Source organism: Malania oleifera, chromosome 13 (genome assembly GCF_029873635.1).
Source record: "Malania oleifera isolate guangnan ecotype guangnan chromosome 13, ASM2987363v1, whole genome shotgun sequence".
NCBI lineage: Eukaryota > Viridiplantae > Streptophyta > Magnoliopsida > Santalales > Ximeniaceae > Malania > Malania oleifera.
In genome coordinates, this window is record NC_080429.1 from 80,910,380 (window position 1) to 80,932,618 (window position 22,239).

The 22,239-nt window shown below is 36.5% G+C and overlaps 1 protein-coding gene across 6 annotated transcripts; it reads left to right on the forward strand.

The window, feature by feature from the left end:
• The first annotated feature begins 408 nt into the window (after positions 1–408).
• On the forward strand, positions 409–20,761 carry LOC131146104 (uncharacterized). 6 transcript variants are annotated; one of them, XM_058095433.1, is made up of 5 exons: positions 409–640; positions 742–812; positions 15,259–15,408; positions 20,160–20,214; positions 20,309–20,761. In XM_058095433.1, the coding sequence occupies exons 1-5, from the start codon at positions 453–455 to the stop codon at positions 20,445–20,447; spliced, it is 603 nt and encodes a 200-aa protein (XP_057951416.1). In that variant the 5' UTR covers positions 409–452; the 3' UTR covers positions 20,448–20,761. The 6 variants fall into 6 exon arrangements, with proteins under 6 accessions (XP_057951416.1, XP_057951419.1, XP_057951421.1 ...); XM_058095436.1 differs by having other exon boundaries at positions 15,305–15,408; XM_058095438.1 differs by having other exon boundaries at positions 431–640; positions 724–812.
• The last annotated feature ends 1,478 nt before the right edge of the window (positions 20,762–22,239 follow it).

Here is a 22,239-nt window from a genome sequence, read left to right on the forward strand (position 1 = left end):
ATTTTAAAATGCTACTTTGTGCAACATTTTTCAATCTGCCATGTCATGTTCCAATTAAAAAATGTTGAGTGGACTAATATTTTTGGTTTAATAAGCGTTAGATGAACTAACATTTTTTCAAACACATCAATTTTGGAAAAAAAATTTAATCCGAACTATTTTTGAATAATTTTCATTAAAATAATATTTTAAAAAACTTGAATAAACAATGACAATAATTTTAAAAGGGGTTTGTTCTTGAGACTAAACTAGTGTCTGACCATCAAGAAGTTATTAGGTTAGACTACTTAATGATCACATTTTAGATAATATATCATAACTTTAAATTTTAAATAATTTTAAATGACTTTAAAAAATTAAATTAAATTGATAATTTTTTATTTAAACTTTTTAAAAGTTTTAAAATATAACTAATTCCATAAACCAAAAATAATTTCTCGTCATCCAATTAGATGCTGTCGGCTGTGTCGTGTTCCGCCGGAGCAGTAGTTGTAAAGGAGCAAACGGTTCAACGCTGTGGTCCGGGACGGCTCTCAAAGACGGAATGGGTGCGAGGTCACCTCCTCCGTCTCCTCCCTCCGCCTCCAATTCCCAGAACTCCGCTACACACCCTATCTCTCAAGCTTCACCCAAGCCCCAGGTTCTCTCTCTCTCTCTCTCGTTGTGTGTGTGTGTGTGTGTGTGTGTGTGTGCGCGCGTGTTCAATGCTCTGATTCAATTTAGGGTTTGACAATATTTAAGGTTGATGGCGCAACTAACAATGGGGTCCCCGATGTTCTCGACAAAAAACCTGACTTGGCTTACCCATTTCAGTAAGTTTTATATGCTTGAGCGTATCAGATTATTCTATGTTTTATCTGTTTCTTTATATTTATTTGCAGTTAATATGTCGGTTTAGGGTTTTTTTGGGAGGGGGGGGGGGGGGGGAGGGGGAGGCAGTTTCTTTTTTGTGAGATTTTCATTTGCTTGTGTATATTTTGAAATTAAATCATAGTTTCAGTGATGTTGAGCGGACAAATTAGCATTTAATATTTACTCTTTATGTTCTTTATGTTTGTGATTTATTTCCTAAATCGTTGTCAAATTAATGATAAAGATGAAAGGCATATTTATATCTTTTGGTTTTTAAGATATTCTGCAATAGGGTTTCAGAAAGTAGTAGTCTTGATAAGATGTAGAAACCACTACATTTTTTTTTCTTTTGAGACTTTGATTCTAGCTAGTTGTTGGGTGTGTGCTGACCAATTGGTGCCTAATGACACTCCATTTTATGATCTAAGTAAAAGAAAGAACTTTTGGCTTTTTATAACATTCAATCCCAGCCTGTTAAAAAAATTTAAATTTGTTTGTAACTGAACAACTTGAGTGATGAATGGAAATAAAGAACATATAATGATGTCTGGGAAATGAATTCTGATTGAAGGCTTGAAAACTATTTGCTGTGGATGGTTTTGCATCTCCACAAGAAATTTGGTTGAATTGGTTCATGATTGGTATGATGCAAATACCCGCTAATTCTAATCCTAGCATGCCTAGGAGAAATTTGCTACAGTGATGATGCTTAACTGCAAAATTAAGCATGAAAGATGCTAATGACATGGATACTCATTTTATTTGTGAAAATTAAAATGCAAGTGCTGAATGATTATTTTGTACCAGACTTATAATCTTGGTCATATAGACTGAAATAATATTAATAAGATAATTAATGAAGGTGACTTTTAGGAGGCACCTGCTACAAATTAGTTTCATGAACATGTTAATTCGTGAAAAACAATGTTGCCATTTGGTCTCTTGCACAAGTACAAAGTGTCCATTTTTTTTAATAGAAAATAAAATTAATACTAGTGGTTGAAATGAAAATAGAATGTCATTACAGTGAAGGATGTCTAAACCAGACAATTATTGTCAAGTAGATTGTAGATATGCAAGATTGTACAAAGGTTTTGGTATATGTTCTCCTTTCATCCATTGACAAGAAAGTAGTTGTTTCTTTTTCTTTAAAATAGTGGTGGTGATATATGTAAGTTGATCTCTTTAATTTTTCTTATAATTTAAAATTGGTTATCTTGCTAATTGACTTTTACTTTTGCAATCGCTTTTAGCTTTGATATTGAATATATTGTCTTATTTCTTTTCTGCAGTGCTTTGGATTGGTTTTAGTTCAGTAATGTCTTTTCTTAACCTATTTTCATCCTTACCAATTATCTTCTCTATTCATCTTTCCTTGAAATTATATTCATTATTAACGTTGGATTTAACTATGAGTACTTGTTGGAAATAGCAATATTACCCTGTGAATTTCCATTGATTTCCATGGTCATTTGTGCTGATATTTTATTTATTTGCATGATGCAATTACTCAATGTGCATTCTTATTTTTAAAAATTCGATGTGTAGTTTTGGAAATGCTAAGTTGGATGAATGTTGTAACTTTAAAAAATAAATTAAGGAATGAACACATCATGATAAATTAGGCATAGGACCTATAAAAGATAAGATAAAGGAGGGTAGCTGAGATGGTGGGCTGTAGGCCAAATAATGCACTAGGAGGAGTGAAATAATGTTGATGATAGTAGAATGGGAGAGGGGTAGACCTAGAGTAACTTGGAATGAGAATGAGTAAGGATTTAATAGTCTTATATTTGTCAGAGGATGTTGCCCAAGATTGTGCACATTGGAGGAAAAAGAATTACGTAGCTGACCCCACCTAGAGGGACTTAAGGTTTGGTTGTTGGTGTTGTTTATATATAGTTTTGGAAGAACCTACTTTTCTTGATTACATAGGTGATCTTTTGAGATATGGCATGTGCAAAGTAAATTGCATGGTTAGTCACTGAACTTTATACTTAATTCTATTTTGGTCATCCAATTTTAGTTTGCTTCAATTGACACACTAAATTAAGACATATGTTACAATGTCCTTGTTAATGAACTTCCAACAGATTAACAAATGAAGTTATGTCAGGAGCTAACTCATCTCTCTGGCTTCACTTTTTCCCTTTCATATTCTTTTTCCATTTCTTCTCTCCATCTATTCCCTTCTTTTTCAAGTACAACATGAACCTCTCACTGTAAGCTACAACCACCTGTCCATCACCATCTCATCCATCACCAGATGGTGATTTGAATAATGAATATGAAACCTGTGAGCCATGATCTCCTTGTTCAATTCTATTGAAATGGGTTATGGCCATTGTAGCCTCTAATAAGAAATGTAGCTTGGTAGTGTCAATTTAATTGGAGCTCAAAGTCTGGTGGTGGCTTTCCAGTATTTGGTGATGCTGGAGTGACTTGTAGAGCGCGGAGCAGGTTTGGACAGTTCATCTGATTTGCTAGGGAGGATGGCATTTGTTAGCCAGAGTCTATAGACAGACTCTATAGCAACAATGGTGGTAGGCAGCAGCTCTTGATTGTTGCCCCCCTTCAGTCTGGTTATTTCTCTGTCTTTAATATTTTAGGATGATGAAAGGATAGAAATCATAATGAAAGAACGAGTGAAAGAGATAATTGTTCCCCGCTTAGTTTTCTCTCTCTAAATTACTCTCCAAATCGCTCTCTAGGTGAAGGTGGTCTCCAATTTGACAATAGTTGGATTATGTTAACAAATTGGTTCAAATTGCCCTCTCTTTTGAGAAGGTCTTTCATTATATAGGCAAAACTGTCAGTTATACAAGGAAAATAAAATCTGTACATGCTAATTAGACAGAGTGATCTTAGGAAGCTATATATGGTAAGCCGGCTAATTTACATAGAGTGATTTTAGGAAGCTATGCATGGTTAGCTAAATCTCCTCGCCTATTTATGAAAGTAAATACAGCCTAGATTAATAACTATTAACAAGGCATAATTTATGGCCTTCAATTGACATCCCCCCTCAAATTGATGCGGGTTATCTATAAGCATCAATTTGTTTGTAAGAAAATTATGTCGTTGCCGTGTGAGTGCCTTGGGGAAAATATCTGTCACTTGAAGATTGCTAGACACATGAGGAAGAGAGATAGTATGAGCTTCAAATGCCTCACGGATGAAGTGGCAATTGACCTCGATATGTTTAGTGCGTTCATGGAAGATGGGATTGGCTGAAATGTGAATGGCATTAGTATTATCCACATGAAGAGAAGTAAGACCACCTGAAGAGAAGCCAAGTTCAGCCAATGGTTCTTGGAGCCAATCTATATCAGCGCAAGCTTGGGACATGGCCCTATATTCAAACTCAGTAGAGGACTTAGAAACATGGTCCCGTTTCTTGCTTTTCCAAGAAATAAGAGCCAAACCAAGAAACATACACCAACCCGTAGTTGAACATTGAGTGTCACTACACCCGGCATAATCAGCATCACTATATGCTACAAGATGAAGTGAAGTGCCAGAAGGATAGAAAAGTTCCCGCAAAGCTGTGCCATGGACATAGCAAATGATTCGTCGAACTGCAGCCATATGAAGGTGCCGAGAAATCATGAACTGACTAACCTGTTGGACTGCATAAGAAATATCAGGTCTAGTAATTGTAAGATAGGCCAAGCTGCCAACCAGCGTACGATAGGCTACAGGGTCTGATAACAAGTCACCCTCTTCTTTGCGCAGCTTGAGATTAAGTTCCATGGGAGTATCAAGAGGGGTAGAGTCCTGGAGACCAGCAGCAGCCACCAAATCCTGGGCATACTTGTGCTGTGACAGAAAAATACCATGTGAACCAGCAGTAATTTCTAGACCAAGAAAATACATAAGAGATCCCAGATCCTTTATGTGAAAAGAGTCCTATAAATACTACTTTAATTGAGAGATCAGAACCGATTCAGTACCTGTGATGGTTATGTCATCAACATACACCAAGAGAATGATGAGACCAATCTCAGTTTTGCGAAGAAACAAAGATGAATCATACTTGCTTTTGAGAAAAGCAAACTTAAGTAGGGTAGAAGTAAATTTCTCATACCATGCACGAGGGGCCTGTTTGAGACCATACAAGGAGCGATGCAACTTGTACAGTACCGAAGTAGGGGTGGAAAGTAAACCTGCAGGAGCACCCATATAAACATCTTCCTTGAGATCCCCGTGAAGAAAGGTGTTCTTCACATCCATTTAGTGCAAGCCCCAATTTTGAGAAGCGGCAATAGCCAAAATTGTGCAGATGGTGGTCATTTTGGCCACCGGAGCAAAAGTTTCCTCGTAATTTACTTCATATTCTTGATTATTTCCAAGAGCTACTAAGCAGGCTTTATACATGTCCAAACTACCATCGTACTTAACGTTAATAGAATAGACCCACTTACATCCAAGTGGAGTCACACCTGCAGGACAATCCACCACTTCCTAAGTCTTATTAGCCTCAAGAGCACATAGTTCCTCTTGCATGGCCTGCTGCCAGAATTTCTCTTTGACTGCCTGTGAGTACCAGTAGGAATAGCAATAGAAGATAGAGTGGCAGACAGTGCAGAACTAGTAGTACCTGCCATACGTGACGGGAATCCTAACGGTCAAGAGGACCAGATACTCTAGAGGAGCGGCGCAAAGGAGCAAATGGCAGGACAGGAGCATAAGGGGGCAGCACTGGAGGTCTCCACTGGTATACTATGCCTAGCTGGATCCTTTCAACATGAGTACTAGGAGCACTAAAAGTGTCATCAAAAAAAGGCAAGAAAGCAACGGAAGACTCCGGTGAGGAAGACCTACGAAAGAACCATTGATTTTCAAAAAAGAGCACATTCCTTGAAACACGATCCCAATTAGAGTTTGGATCGTAGCATAAATAACCCTTTTGTGTGACATAGTGTTTTAAAAGGCAAAGGCATAAGGCGAGGCGTTTTACCCTCCTTGAGGCGAGGCGTAAGCTTCAAGGCGTGAGCATTTTGGGACTATATTTTTTTAAATAATTAATAAATAAAATTAATTTATATATAGTAAAAAAAATTAGAAATTTTTTAAAATAATGGAAAAATAAATCAAATCAAATTTTTAAATATCATATAAGCCAATTTTACATAATAAACACAAATAATATGTTAAAAAATAAGCTTGAGGCACATTACTAAAAGAAGAGAAAACCCAAATTCAAGCATCCTCCACTAATTTCTAAATGACCAAAGTTCAGTGGCAGATCAAATTGGAATCCACGGCACGTTGGAGAGTGACAGAAGCTTGGAGGAATCATCAGAGAGGGAGAAGGAGCTGGAGGAAAGCTTCGTCGAGTCATCGGAGAGGGAGAAAAAGTTGGAGGAATCGTTAGAGAGCTGCGTTGAGTAGTTGGAGAGGGAGAAGGAACTGGAGGAATTGTCGGAGAGCTACGTCAAGTTGTTGGAGAGGGAGAAGGAGCTGGAGGAATCGTTGGAGAGCTACGTTGAGTTGTCGGAGAAGGAGAAGGAGTTGGAGGAATCATCTACAGAAGCTTCGTCGATACAATCTAGGAATGCATACGCCTTCCAATTTGAGGCGTAAAATGCGAGTTTTTTGCCCAGAGGCGTACGCCTTCTGCCCAAAGGCATATGCATTTTAGGCTTTTTGCCTTTCCTGTTATGCGTTAGGGCGTTTTAAGCCCAAAATGCCTCAAGGCGCGCCTCAGGAATGCCTTTTAAAACACTAGTGTGACACTATATCCCAAGAAGGCACAACTGATGGATTGGGCAGAAAGTTTGTTTCTGTCTGGTGGGGGAAGATGCATAAAGCATACACACCCAAAAATGTGAAGATTTGTATAGGTAGGGTTGTGATGATAAAGCCTTAAATATGGAGAGTCAAAATCCAAAACTTGGAAAGGAAGTCTATTTATAAGAAAAGTTGTTGTGGTAAGTGCTTTTACCCAAAATGTAGGAGGAACCGAAGACTCAATGAGCATGGTCCGAACAACATCTAAAAGATGACGATTCTTTTGTTTTGCTACTCCATTTTGTTGTGAAGTATATGGACAAGAACGTTTAGAGATAATACCTTTAGATTGCAAGAAAGATTGGAACTCATGAGACATATTCCCCACCCAAGTTGAACCGAAGAATTTTAACAGCAGCTGAAAGTTGAGTGTCAACAAGAGCGAAGAACAGTTTGAACATATGAAAAACTTCTGATTTGTGCCGCAAGAAATACACCCATGTATATTTGCTGTAGTCATCGATAAATGTCACAAAATATTTGTATTGGGCATGAGAAATAGTAGGACTAATACCCCAAACATCACTATGAATGATCTCAAAACTGTGGGTGGCTCTACTTCCTTCAAAAGGAAAGGGTAAAGTCTTACTTTTGCCAAGTTTACAAGTTCCACAATCAGGAAACATAGTGGAAGAAGAATGCTCTTTATTATTCAATAGATCATATTTTAACAAATAAGATAGAACCCTAGATTTAGGATGAAAAAGGTGCCAGACTTCATTTGGCACTCTAGACTTATTACGAAGTAGAGGCAGTATAGAGAATGAAGGTAAGCTTTGTGGAACAGGTAGTTGTAGAGAAAAGAGACGTCCATGCTTAGGCCCCTTCGCAATCAACTGCCCTAACATCTGATCCTGCACAACACAACCACCATGAGTAAAATGTACATCATAATTTTGGTCCACAAGCTGGCCAATAGAAACTAAATTCACAAAGAGATTAGGTGATACAAGAACATCCTTAAAGGAAGAAGATACATCACCAACTGCCACAATGGGTAGAGCACTACCATTGGTTGTTTGAATATGTGAAGAGCCACAATATTCTCTGACATTACTTAAACCATGGAGAGAATTAGTCATATGATTAGAAGCACCCGAGTCTAAGATCCAAGAGGGAGATGAAGAACCAGTACCTTGAAGACCCAATGCTGAAAACGCACTCACAATCATTTCTTGCACCGTTTCTCAAGTTAGAAAAGGCGCTGGAGGCTGCAAAGCAACAGCAGAAGTTGCAGCAGTAGCAGCAGGCGTAGCTGGCTGTAAGTCACCAGTAACAGCAGCATGATAGACCTTGTTGGAGTGTGAATGACAAATAGTACAGTCCTTAATAATGTGCCCTGGCTGCTTGCAGTAATTACAAAATTCCTGAGGACAGTTAGGGGCAATATGGCCATATTTCTTGCAACTATAGCATTGTGTGGTGCTCATGTCACGACCCTTCCCCTTGCCATGAGCAGCATAGGCAGCTGAGACAGTATTAGAAGCAACACTAGACTGCTCCATAAGTTTCTAAGTATTGAGGTGTTGTTCCTCACGCAAGAGTTCTCCAAAACAGGCCTCCAAAGTTGGAACAGGATCTCTATTTACCAGAGAGGCACAAATAGATTCAAAGTCAGGCCTCAATTTCATTAGAAATTGGTCTCTTTGGCTGGTTTTGTGTATGTGTTGTACTGTCGCCAATCCTGCCTCCAATCCTTCTGCAGAGACTGTGGCTGTAACAAGGTCGAAATAATCATTTCACAAAATCAGAAAAGCAGAGTAGTAGTCTTGAACTGATAGATCCCCTTGAGTATAGTTAGCAATGGCCCATGGTTTTAAATCGTGGTAGCGGGTAGCGTAACGTAACAGTAATCAGTGTTACAGGAAGCGGGAGTAGCGGATGTTACATAACGGGAAGCGGGTGTAACGGCCGTGAATTTTTTTGAAGCACACACAACCTTTAGCCCTTCTTAGAAAGAGTTCTAGTGTATTTTGGATCCTTTAGTTCGTGTAACTAAGTTATTTGGTAAGGGCAACAAGTTTACATTTGTTTTAAACTGCCATTGATTGAAAAATTACGTGTGTGCGTATTTATACTTCTCATTGTTCTTATCTGTGATAAATTCTTATGTGTGCTAAATTAATTAATAAAATAAAATACATTATACACTCCATTAATCTACTAGACACAAAAGACATACAAATAATACAAATATAAAATAGCTAGAAAAGAAAGAAGGTTGACGTTGAAAAATATAGAACATAAATATCACATTGCTAATATTATCAAAATAAAATATTTTCTTAACAAGTTAACATTTTCAAATTGTTAATTAATGCATCTATTGTTAGTATTTAAAGAAATATTAAATTTTGTATTATTGTCATCCTCATTATAATCTTTTCCCTCTCTTGCCACTAGGTATATTGAGAATGATATATGAAAGAGAGGGAAAAAGTGAGAAGAAAAAGTAAAAAATAAAATATTTTTTTTGTGTAACAGTCCCGTAGCGGTTATGTAACGGCCATAGTGGCCTTTTCGTAACGGTCGCGGTCCGTAACGGCCGCTATGGCCGTGATTTTTCTTCCCACCGATTTTGCAGTGTGTAACGGTATCGTTAACCCAAAAAACCATTACGTAGCGCCGTTATGTAACGATCGTGGCCTTTATTTAAAACCATGCAATGGCCAACTCAAGCTGGAAGCGCCTAGCATTGTTGTCTTGGTTATAGACTTGCTTGAGATAATTCCACATAGCCTTTGCAGACCTACGAGGACGCAGAGAAAGAATCAGATGTGGCTCCATAGCACCAAGAATCCAGGAGGTGATTTGATGATCTTTGGCATCCCAAGCTGCCTTGTCGGCCACAGACCTTTCCGCAGTAGATCCCCCTTTGCTGCTGCCATCTTTATGTCCCCACAGCTCTTTACCCTTGAGAAAGGTCTCCAATTGAAACTCCCAAGCAGCATAATTTTTGCCAGTGAATCTGACACAAACATGATCTGACTTCTCCATAAGTACTGAGGCTATGACTGAGAAAACTAGGACTGAGATTTCTTAGAGAATAGCTCTGATACCATAACAGAATGGTTCGAATTGTCCTCTCTTTTGAGAAGGTCTTTCATTTTATAGGCAAGACTGCCAGTTATACAAGGAAACTTAAAACTGTACATGTTAATTACACAGAGTGATATTAGGAAGCTATTTATGGTAAGCCTGCTAATTTACATAGAGTGATTTTAGGAAGCTATACATGGTAAGCTAGATCTTCACTCCTATTTATGAAAGTATATACAGCCTAGATTAATAGCTATTAACAAGGCATAATTGATGGCCTTCTATTGACATGTGTTAAGCTCTCTGAATATGGAGGTAAGAAAATTGGGAGCCTTGTGCACTAGGTGCTACATTTTTTATAAAAAAAAAAAAATTAAAAAAAAAAAAAAATGAACTTTTCATATCAAAAGAAGAGCTGTAACTAGAAGCTGCCTGTGTCGGTGGCAGATGCTGATGGTAGTTAGAGGAATTGCTTACATAAAGCTTGCCCACGGGCATTTATCAATTCTAAAACATACTCATCAAATTTTTGCCAACTGGTAAATAAAGAGGATACCACTAAAATTTAACAGCAATAACAGGTAGAAACAAAAAGAACTGAAGGACGAAGGACTCACAGAAGTTGCTTGGTTCTGTTGGGTGGTGAGGTTTAGGTGCTCCTCTTTGCAGTTACTCCTTGCCCTGCTGCTCCCTTCTCTGTGTCTCAAATGGATACTCTGTCATCAAAGTACCTCACACAGTTATCCAACCTGTGGCAGTGAGACTGCAGCAATGACTCAAAGTAACATTTCTTACAAGATTCACTGTCCGAGTTCAATGTCTCTGCCTCCAATATATCAATTGATTACGCTAGAAAAGAAGGAAGAAGGTATAGAAAAGACGAAAAGGAGAAATGAATATGAAAATGGGGGTGAAAAAAGATGGGTGGAGAGTTGAATCAGCTCTACATCTCTCGTGTTGCCAGTTTATTGGACATTCGATGGAAAGGGAACATTGGCGTAAATGTCTCAATATAGTGCTTCAATAAGGACAGATTGAGATTGGATGACATGATAGAATTAAGTACATGGTTAAGTAACAAATTTCTGAGTTGCCAAAATGCCAGCTTAGCCTCCCTTGATGTGCATAGATCAGGGATATAGTTCATTTTTTCTAATTTATTTTGATAGATTTTAATGTTGTGTCTGTGAGCATGCAGTTGAAGCTTGGATTTGGATTCGTTTGGAATTTAACATAGGGCAACATAGTTTTGTATTGCATTTTCCAAATCCAAAATTCCAAATCCAAGGCTTATGTCCATGCTAACGAATGCTATATCAAAAACAAAAAAAAAAATTGAGAGAAACTCAAAATGAATGCTATATTATGTATAATTTTATTTATTTATTTTCCAGGTGTATTTTCAATGCCCTTTGGAATAGATCAGCCAATGATTATTGTGCATTTTAGTCTCTATGATTAGTGTCCTTTGCTATCTTTTGTAAGTTCGCAGTATTTATAATAATTTGGTGTTTCAATCAGCATTTGCTCTTGTAGGAACATAAATTTTCATGTGTTGCTTAAGTTTGAACTTTTCCCACTCAACAGCTTTCCAAAATTTTTAGAAAGAAACTTTCTCTGGCTCTGAAGTTAATACTGTGCATTCTTCTGGACACTGACAATTTATGGTTCGCTTTTGGTTCTTTTAAATTGGAGGCTGTTTGGGATGCTTCTGTGGAAAGGTTCCAAAGGAGGCTATAGAATGGAAGATACGCTATTAATCCGAAGGAGAAGAGGCTGAATATTATTAAAAGCACTGTATTTAGTTTGCCTAGGTAATAGGTACTTTTTGTCACTTTTCCCAATTCTGATTTCAATTGAAAAGCAGTTGGGTTAATTGAGGAAGGGTCTCCTTTTTCCCCCTGGAGAAAGGGCAGTGGGGAGTTCGAATGGGATGCGAGGAGGTGCGTACCCATTATAGACAGAGGCTTCAAAATTATAAGAACTTGGTGGTAGCCCGGATGCTTTGTGGAATTATCAAATATTCTTTCAATGTTTTCTTTAAAAACGTAATAGACAAATTTAATTTAAAAAAAAAAAAACACACACACTAGTGAATTTTGTACGAGGTTAGCCATCTCAAAAGAAAATGTGGACAGGAAAAATAGAGAGAGAAAAGATGGATAGACATGTGAGAAATAGAGAGAGGATAGAAGGGGAAATAAAAGACAAGAAAAGCTGTGAAATATTGTGGAACTTCATAGTTTTCTTCTTTGAGCTTCCATTTTAATATACACTATATTGGAAGTGTTCTATGTTAGCGATTATTTGATTTATTTTGTTAGAACAGAAAGCTTAGATCTTTAAGGACAGGAGCATTCTCCTGATTCAGTTTGGGATTGAATTATTTTTCTTGCCTCATATGGTGCTCTTCTACAAAGGTTTTCAAGGAGTGTCTTGTCTTTATTATATATACTAAGAGCCTAAGAGGTTGGATGGCTTTGCTTCACCAATTTTCTTTGTTCACTTTATGTTATGTTGTATTTGGACATCTTCCCCTCCTTGTAATGTCTTAATTCTTTCTTGATAAAATTCTTTGCTTATCCAAAAAAAGCAATGCTGCTTGCATTACTCTAATCCATAAAGCGATTTTGTCGTTACCAACATACGGTTCAGTAGTTTTCTCTGGAACCTGCCAGAACCTGTCTCTGCAGCATTGGAACCTCCAACTTAAACAGGTTCGTTTGGAGCGTGGGGTTTTTAGTTAAAACATGTGGTCAACCTGGGTTGCATTGATGTATATCTAGTTATTTGGTAATGATTTCAACTCTTAAAACACATACACATCTTTCCTCCCTCAAAATAATTTCAAGTCCTGTATATCATGACCATGTCATAATCTTCTTCTTATGCATACGAATCTAACGTCATGTTTGGTTTGTGAAATGTCTATTAGGAATAGAATGGAATAAGACGAGAATATAATTAAATTTGTAAGGGGACATGAATAGACATTCCCATGATCCCGTGGTAAAATTTGGAAATAGTTATTCCTTTGTCTATTCCATCTTGTAGATTGATAAAAAAATTTTGAGTTGTGATTTGCTTGATGATGACAATAAAATTCCTTTTGTAAGGTATTAAATCCCTACACCATCATTGTTCTAACCCTAGGGAAAGACGTTCCATGAATCAAACATACCCTAAGATTAAAATCCATGACCCAATTATATAATAAAAGCATTTTATGAAAGGATTGTTGTCATAATAGGATTTGCTTTTCCAAATGTCATATTTTGGTTTAGTAAAAGCTAATAAATCATGATGTTGGTTATGGTTCTATCCATAAAATGTTAGCATTCCATTTTCATAGAAAATAGAAAGGGTGGTAGCATTTCTTCAAATAATTGTATTTTAGTTTACAGGTCATTAGTAAAATAAAAGTGGCATTTATCAGTAACTGATAGTGGAAAGGTGCTTTATCTTCTTTAGAAACCCATATCACCCTCATATGAGCTAGTTTGTCTACCATTCCTTTGTATTTTTTGTCTTTGTTTAGGATTGCAATAGTTGTTCAAAATCTTGAGACAATTTTAGAGATTTTCTTTGGTTAGGCGGGGAGAAGAAGCATGGGAGGTAGTGTGTAGGTCTAAGAAGATTGGAGGTTTAATTCTTGGTAGTTTGGTATCTAAACACACTGCCCTTTTGGGTAAATGGTTGTGGCGGTTCCCCTTGGGGTTAAACTCCCTTTGGCAGACTTGTAAGAAGTTTGGCTCGCAAGTGAATGGAAGGGATGCCATCTAATTTGAGTATTAGATGCTCATCTGAGAGTCGCAGAGGTTCCTTTCACAGGCTTACCCCTTTCTCTATTCCTTTGACTAAGTTTGAATTGGGAAGGGGAAACCATATTAGCTTTTGGAAGGATGTTGGCATTGTTGTGTGCTTTTGCTCATTGTTATCATTTTTCTTCTCTTCATAATGATGTGACTTCCACCTTTCTAATTATGATGGCAGTTCTTTTTTTAGGGATTTTAACTATAAGGAGTCAAAGGAGCTTTCTTCTTTGCTTGTTGTGTTGTCATATCTCTAGCAGGAGTGACGGCGGTTGGTGGGAAGTTGGGGTTGGATTCTTTGGGGGATTATTTGTGTAAGTCCCATTTTCTCACCTTGTCAAGGCTGATGTCTCTTTCCTCTTCATTGGTGCATATGGAGGCCAAAGTCCCTTCTAAGATAAAGGGGTTTCGGGAGTAGCTCAGAGAATGTTCCCATTTGTTTCCACATTGTTCATTTGTTTGGGGCTTATGGAGTAGATTATTTGGAGTTCCTGCTGAAGTTTGTCTGTGTCCAAAGTCGGTGGAGGAGCTTTTGAATTTCTTCTGTCAGTTTTGGGAAGGTTAAGGATGTCAGGAGGCTGTGTACATGTGCTCTTTTTATGTTTTACTGGACATTTGGTTAAATGCTCGAATACAGGATGCAGCGTTGTCTCTAGATTTACTCTAGTATAGGATGCAGTATTTGACATCTTTTTGGGATTTAGTTCAGGTAGTTTCAACTTTCAAGGGATATTGCTTTGAGGATGTCAGCCGCAATTGGGTGGCATTATTGAGCTTATTGTTTTGGTTCTTTTCATATTCTCCCTTTACTTAAAAAAGTGGAAAATGATCAAGATCTGAAAACACGCTCCTTTAAAACAACCATAGGCAAAAGACCAAAGTGAGGTCAAATAATGAATTTTATCACATAAAATGGAAGAACTCAAATTTTGTGTCCTTCCATTTATTCTTGGTTGTGTGGACAACCATTTGCACCCAGTTGGATACTTCCTCAGCAACTTAACCAAATCCAAAGTATTAGATATCTCCATTGCCTTCAGCTCCATGCATGCAACACCCATTCAAATTGTCAATTTATATGGGCTATTTTACAATGTCATGAGATTTGCAGAATTTCACTAACATTTATTACCTTGGTTATTAAATTCCTAATCTGCAATCTCTCTCTCTCTCTCTCTCTCTCTCTCTCTCATGGAATTAAACTTGAAGCAACTGAAATTATTCTTTGAGATTTAATTTTAACTTTGATGTAGCCATATTACAGTCTTTTCCATATTATTCTTGTTTTATTCAACTTTCTTTTAAAACTTAAAAAGTTAAGTGGTACCCATGTGCCTGATGTCAGATATGGTAAAGTCTAAGACGTCCATTGTGTGATCAGTGATGCTTGGTCTATTTTTCTTTTCATTCGTGTTGGCAGAACTTTGATGCTTTATCTTCTCTCCTTATTCCTGAACTTGTTAAAGGTCTAGCATGTGAATTCTACTCTTCTAATAAATGCTTGAATTGGTCTTAGTTGTTCACTAACAGTCTTTTCCAACGAATTACACTTTTAGATCATATTATTTAAACTGTTTACCTCTCCCAATAGAGTTTCTCTTATCTTGATGAAGCTGATTTTTTGTCTGTCAAAATTGCACATAATAGTAATCTGAATCATGTACAAGCTACAACCTTCATTTGCTCATTAGTACGTTCAAGTTGTAACTGTTCATACATGGAAATATTTTTTGAAGCTGATAATAATTTTACCAATCTCTAGTTCCAAATTCAAGGCAAGATGATGCAACATTCTTAATGTTGGTTAGGGAATTGGACAATGCAGACCACGTGGAGAAATACAATAAATATGAGGCTGACTATGTTCGTCGATTGCAGGCAAAATACTTCTCCAGGAAGAACCTTTATGGAGGTACTTAATGGACGATGACATGAACTAAATAATTCATTTTTCTGGTACTTTGATTATGTTGGCTACGATGGCATTTAATATTAACATTTGAATATATTAACACTACTCATTTTCTTAAATGAATATCGTATTTGTGAATTTAGGTGTAATCCCAAGATGGGGGGTGAATTGGGTATTTTAAAAAATCTTGGTCTTTAAGTTCTAATTTTGAAAACGCACAACCACACAAGCACAAGTTAGGGGACAAACTGTTCAGTATTACACAACTTATCAATTTAATGTGTGGGTATCTCAACCAATTCAGTATTACCCAATTAATCTCAAGTATTTTAGTTATTTAAATATGTCAATATTTAAAACATGCACAACATATCAAATATGAACATAAGTGTGGAAATGTAAAGAGAGAGAGAGAAAGAGAGAGCGCAAACATAGAATTTTTAACGAGGTTCGGCCAAACTTGGCCTACGTCCTCGCCTTAGGCAAAACACCCAAAGATTCCACTATTCCGCTCCTTAAATTGGGATGGAGTTTTCCATGTACAATTCGCTGCTTACAAGAGGTGTAGCTTCCTCCTAATCCGCTGCTTACAAGATGCACAGCTTCCTCCTTTAAATCTACTACTTACAAGAGGCACAGCTTTCTCCTTTAAATCTGCTGCTTACTCGAGGTGTAGCTTCCTCATCACGGTGCACACATCAAACTGCCAATACAATATGAATGAAATATTCAGATACACTCAGATGCTTCTCAACAAGCTAATGTGTATAGTGAAATCCTAAACACTCTCACAAGATATAACTTGAAGCTCAAGAGAGAATGTAATTTTCTCAATTATGTATGTGAAAAATATGATCTTTACGTGAGAAATATGTATATGAAATGTTTCAAAGATCTACACTTTATTCAATATCTCCTAAAAATAATTTCTTTAAAATATATGCTTTGGAGATTTGACAGGTTGTTTTCAAATAACCTTTTGCAAGAATAAAATATGAGATCCCTTTAGTAACTAAAGATTTTTCTAACAAATATATATATATATATATATATATATATATGGGAAAATAGGTTTCTTGCCCCTAAAAAGAATTTTAGATAAATGAATAAGGGAATAGATAACAGTTAAACAATGAGGTTGAATGCTCAATAAACGACTTTACCAAACCTCAAGATCAAACCAGTTTTTCGTAAGATGGTATGAGTGTAAGCACTTGGATCTTGAAGATGATGTTAACGAATTGCCCAAACTTGATGTGAATGCTTTGGAATGCAGGCAAAGTTAGCAAGAGCAATGCAAAAGTCTCTCTAACGTATTTCTTCTTGCTTCTTAGTGTTTTCTAGGGTTTAGGGTTGGTTTAAATAAGTATTCTCAACCTTTGATCAATTTTCAACTGTTGGATCATTTAATTAAAAGATTTATGTCCGTTTATGTGCTGAAGCGCCGTTCTGCGCCACAAACTCGTCGACTAGTGGATACATTCGTCGCCGAGTTTCATTTATTCGTCGACGAGACCAGGGCATTTGTCGACGATTGAGCTGTCTGAGATTTTTATGGTCTCGGTATTTTCTCGTCGACAAGAGCAAAGCGTTCGACGATGAGTGACCTTCAGTCATTCATCTACGAGACCAAGGGAATCGTCTACGAGCTGCCTGTTATTCAGCCCGATCCAACTTAGGTCAAATGCATATGAATATGTCATGAAAACATGCATCCTAAGGTCAATTTATATGCCATTTTGAGTTTCGCATCATATCTTATGAGTTATGCAAATACAATCAAACCTAATGCGAATTATAACTGAAAATCTGAATTGCCTTTATCCTTCTGCGCTTCGACTTCCATGGATTGAGTCAAGTGATATGTACTTCGTGTTCCTCGTGGCTTCCATAGCGTGCTTACCATCCGTGTATGCTAAGTCATGATCCTATTCAAAAGTTCAATGCACAGGTAAAATACCAAGTGATTTGTCATTATCAAAACAAGATTGAACTCATAGAGTCAACAGTATTTAATGTTTAAAAAAAAAAAAGGAATAACTTAATGTAATAAAATATTGGCAAGTGATGCTCTATACATTTTTCTTTTTTTCCTTTTTGCTTCTTCTATGAAAATATGTACTTTCTTATGATTGTCTGATTCAGGAGCAGAAGTCGGATTATTTTTAAATTACTATTGGACACCGTATACTATACCAGGTCACCGTTCACCGTTCTGTTCATGTTAAGAGATTTATTTTTACAAGAGATTTCTTTGTCTTCTTCAGTTTTCTTTTTTATTTAAATTTGGAAAGAAAAATAGAGGCAGGAACAAATGCCAAAAAAAGCTATTAGTGAAGCTAAACTAGCATATAATAATTTTTATATTAGACTATATGAAAAATGGATTAGGTGACATCCCTATTTAAGTTTAGGAAACTCAGGATGCTTCGACAATAGTGTAGCGTGCCTAACTAATTTATTTAATAAAATTATAATGACTAAGGAAATGTAATATGAGTGGAGGAAAATTAATTTAATACGTATATGTAATTAAAAGAGATGCTCAAAATTCAAAAGTGTGTAATATTGTGAAATTAAGCTTACAAGTCTCTAATTTAGGCATGCCTGGCTACTATTCCTTTATATTTTTTTTGCTCTCTATTTAGGGTTCTCGTTGGGGAAGTAGGAAATGTAGAGAAGGTACTGAGGGATTTTCTTTGTTCTAGTTCAGGTGAGCGGAGGGATCCGGGATCGTTTAGTTAGGTAGGAGGTTGTTTGGTCTAAGGATGGTGGCGGGTTGGGTCTTAGTAAGTTGGTGTCAAAGAACAATGCTTTGATAGTTAAATGGTTGTGGCGGTTTCCCTTGGTGATGAACTCCTTTGGCACAATGCAATAAAAGTAAAATTTTCTTGTAGGAGAATGGGTGAGATGCTAATATGGTAATTAGAAATAATTATGGGAGCTCGTGGAGGTTTATTTTGTGAATTAATTCATTGTTCCTTTTTATCAAATTTAAAATGGGATGGTTCTTGTAGTTACTTTTGGGAGGATGTTCAATGGGCAAAGCTTACCGAGGTCCACATAAGATAGTGTTACATGTCATTGTATTATATTAGTTGCAACAAGCATAGCCTTTAAAATGAAAAATTAAAAAAATAAAAATTTAAAACTAAAAAAGAATGAGATCTCATCCCACCGTGAAGTGACAGCCGTAGTTGCATAAAATTATTGAGTATAGATTGGGTGAGAGGAGGGACTGTTCAGTTAGGTAGGAGGTTGTCTGGTCTAAGGATGGTGGCATGTTGGGTCTTAGAAAGTTGGTGTCAAAGAGCACTGCTTTGATGGTTAAATGGTTGTGGCAGTTTCCCTTGGTGATGAACTCCCTTTGGCACAATGTGATTAGAAGTAAAATATTCTTGTAGGAGAATGGATGAGTTGTTAATTTGGTAATCAGAAATACTTATGGGAGCTCTTGGAGGTTTATTTTATGGATTAATTCAGTGTTCATTTCATCAAATATAAAATGGGGATGGTTCTTGTATTCACTTTTGGGAGGAAGTTTCAGTGGGCAAAGCTTGCCAAGGTCCACACAAGACTCTGTTACACATTGTTGTATTATATTAGTTGCTACAAGCATAGCCTTTAAAATGAAAATTAAAAATTAAAAGAATGTGAAGTGACAGCTTTAGTTGCATAAAAAATAGTATAGATCCTTAATTGTACTAGTTAAAAGTATAGGGATAAAAAAAAATTGGATTTACTTAATGCTACGTGGACAAACTTATGATTTCACTCAATAAATAATGAAATTATTGACCAAGAAGCAAATTTGAACTCATAATCACATATGGAAGGCTTAGGAGTTTGATATTAAACAACACAGAAAAAAAGGATTTTAAAAAGAATTGAAATCTGAATTTACCATTATCATTTATCAAGAAGTTGAATACAAACAAAAGGCAGATATGCACAGGTTTGCACTTGGGATGAAAACCATAAAGTTTCCCCTACCACATACCCTTAATAGTTCATGATGCTTGTGAGAGCCAACTGCTCAACAGAGCTATCTTATTTGCACACACACTAATCGCGCACATATATATGAAGTCATTTATTTTAACTAAAATATTCACATATCTGCCTATTAGCATGTGACTACAATGATTCAAATGAGATGCTGAAGTCCTATACATACCTCAAAATGGAGATGAATTTTAATATTTTTAGGATCTTCCTCTAGAGAACTTGTAATGGTATTTGGCAGAGCTTCCCTTGATTGGGGCTTTCTCTGATGGAAAAATGACTTGACTACCCTTGTCCTTTTATAAAGTACAGATGAAAAGCCCAGGGCCTCGACGAGGCACCCAAGAAAGCAAATTAAAGGTCAAGATTCATCCTCGATGTCCACGAATGTCTAGGGGGCGTTTGGGATTTTGAGAACTTAGGGAATGGGTAGGAATAGGAATTGCCTATTGGGATTCCAATTTTGTGTCCACTCCCACTTAAGGATCCAGTTCCAGACCAGGTCTAGGTGTCTCTTACATTTGTTTAATGCAATAAGAAATGATTTTAGCAGATGACACCTTTCAATTATGGTGATTATGCTAATGATCCATATGCAGCAGCAACCTGTGTGTTAAAATGCATCACCTAAATTATTTATAAAACTTAATGTTATTCTGTAAAAAATAATAATAACAACCATAGACAAATAGTTGGCTTCATTTTCTGTAATTTAATTTGATTTTTGATATTTGCCACTCTTGCAGGCAACATATTTGATGAAAAAGCGACAATAGATGGGGAGACTATAAAGTCCAGCAGGTATGATGAAATTGAGGGGGCATATAGGATTTCCAAACTGGCATGTATCATGCTCTACTTTAGAAGCTAACCAATGCTTGGCTATCTTGTCCAGGTGGCCTTGTACAAGATCATATGCAGATCCTGTGTGGGGTTTTGAAGACCTCAACAGCAGCAGTTCAACTTCCACTGCCATAGTCGAAGCACTTACTAGTGTCCCAAATGGGAAGCATGTATTGAACAAGAGCTGTTGATGATGGCTGCATTTGTTTTTGTCTCACTTTTCCCTGCCCCAATTTGCCATTTGGTGGGTAGTAATGTACATAAGCTAACTGTGGCTGACAAAAAGAGAGCTATGAATGAGTTGAAGTAAGCCAACATTTCATCATTTTCTTCTGGTAAATCATAGCCTACTTTCTCTAGCAGACCTCATAAAATTAACAAGGTCAATGTTGCCCTATCTTTAGGATTGGGACCAGAATTGATGTATTATATTTGTATTATTGTCAGATTATGGGGCTGCCGCTCAACTTTTGCCATTAAGCTTATGGATTTTTTAATTGATTAATTAGGATTTGAGCTGTTGTCGTGCATCAAAAAGGGCGTCCAGCAATAAAGGTATAAGAACAAAAACATGTGAGTTTAGACCCATGACCACATTTTATTGGCGATGAAAGGCATTTTGACTTCATTTTGATTGAGAAAACCATTATACTTTTTTATTTTCTTTGATCAACTGTAAGTAGTGGATAAAAACTTAACACGCACACAGAGACGCAATAAGTTTAAAAGAAAGAATGTCTTTAGGTAAATGACATACAAGGGAACTGAACTCACTTTGTTCTCGTTGTGGGGATTGATCTCTTAGTTTTCCTCATTAGATGAATTAAACCTCAAAATCTTTGCAATTCTAACGATATTTGTCGTATGAATTGTTGATGTTTAGATATCCATTATTCACGTAAAAGATGGTTTCGGGTTCAGAGGAGTTACAGAGCTTGCATGTAGCACTTTGGGCCTTTTCCCATGTTGAAAGTTTGTCAACAGTAGTTAAGTTGTCTTTAACAGCTAACCAGGCTATGATGGAATGCTTGGAAACGCTATGTTTGAACCCTTTAAGCAGGTAGGGGTTTCTCTCTTGTATAGTTCCGTGCCATGGAGAAGGAGAAAGCAGTCTAGCAAAGGGATCTTTCATGCTAGATACCTTGTGATGGAGTCGCAGCCCCACCCATTTCAATGGGGATGTGAGCCATATCTCTATTAATGAGAAGTTTTATTGATGTGAACTGAACTTTTTCCTTTTATTTTTGTTTCAAGGACTATACTTTTTGTTTCATCTAATTTTTGCTTTTAAGACTGAACTACCATTAATGGTTTGTTGCAACACTTGAGAACAAGAAAAAGTTTAGTTCCTAACATATGATATGAATGAAACCCAATTTTTTTTTTTTGCCAGTTGTTAGCTCTATGAAATTTTTATTATATCTTTGTTATTTGTGTGCAAATAATAAGTTTTGAAGTTTAATACCTCCGTACAAATGATAAAATGTTAGTGTTTCGTCCATTTAATGGTTAATCACACACATGACAAGTGTAACTTGCATTCGTGTGCTAGTAAAAATTTAACAATGAAATTGGATGAATGGTCTCATTTGATATGAAATGAGAAATCAAGTATATAATTAATCAATTTTATAAGTTGAGCATATGGTAATTAAACTTAAAGGGGTAATAGCTTGTATTATTTCTTATCTTTTTTCTTTTTTGGGGACCTTTTTCGTAAATAGTTAATGGCTGCAGGTGGAGGCTCTTCTTCTTTATTAGAAAGTAAGCCAAATGCTTGAGTGAGCATTTGATAAATATGGAGTATAATAATAATGAAGTATGTGCTTATTTGACGTCATTAGGTACATAACTAAGTGTCATGAGCCGAACTTGTTCAGGGCATTATGCTTGCCTTTGACCACTTGTCTTGTGCAGTTGGAATGGGTTTCCGTCATATAAATACTAATGTAGGGTTATTTTTTAGAGATAGTTTTTCCCTAG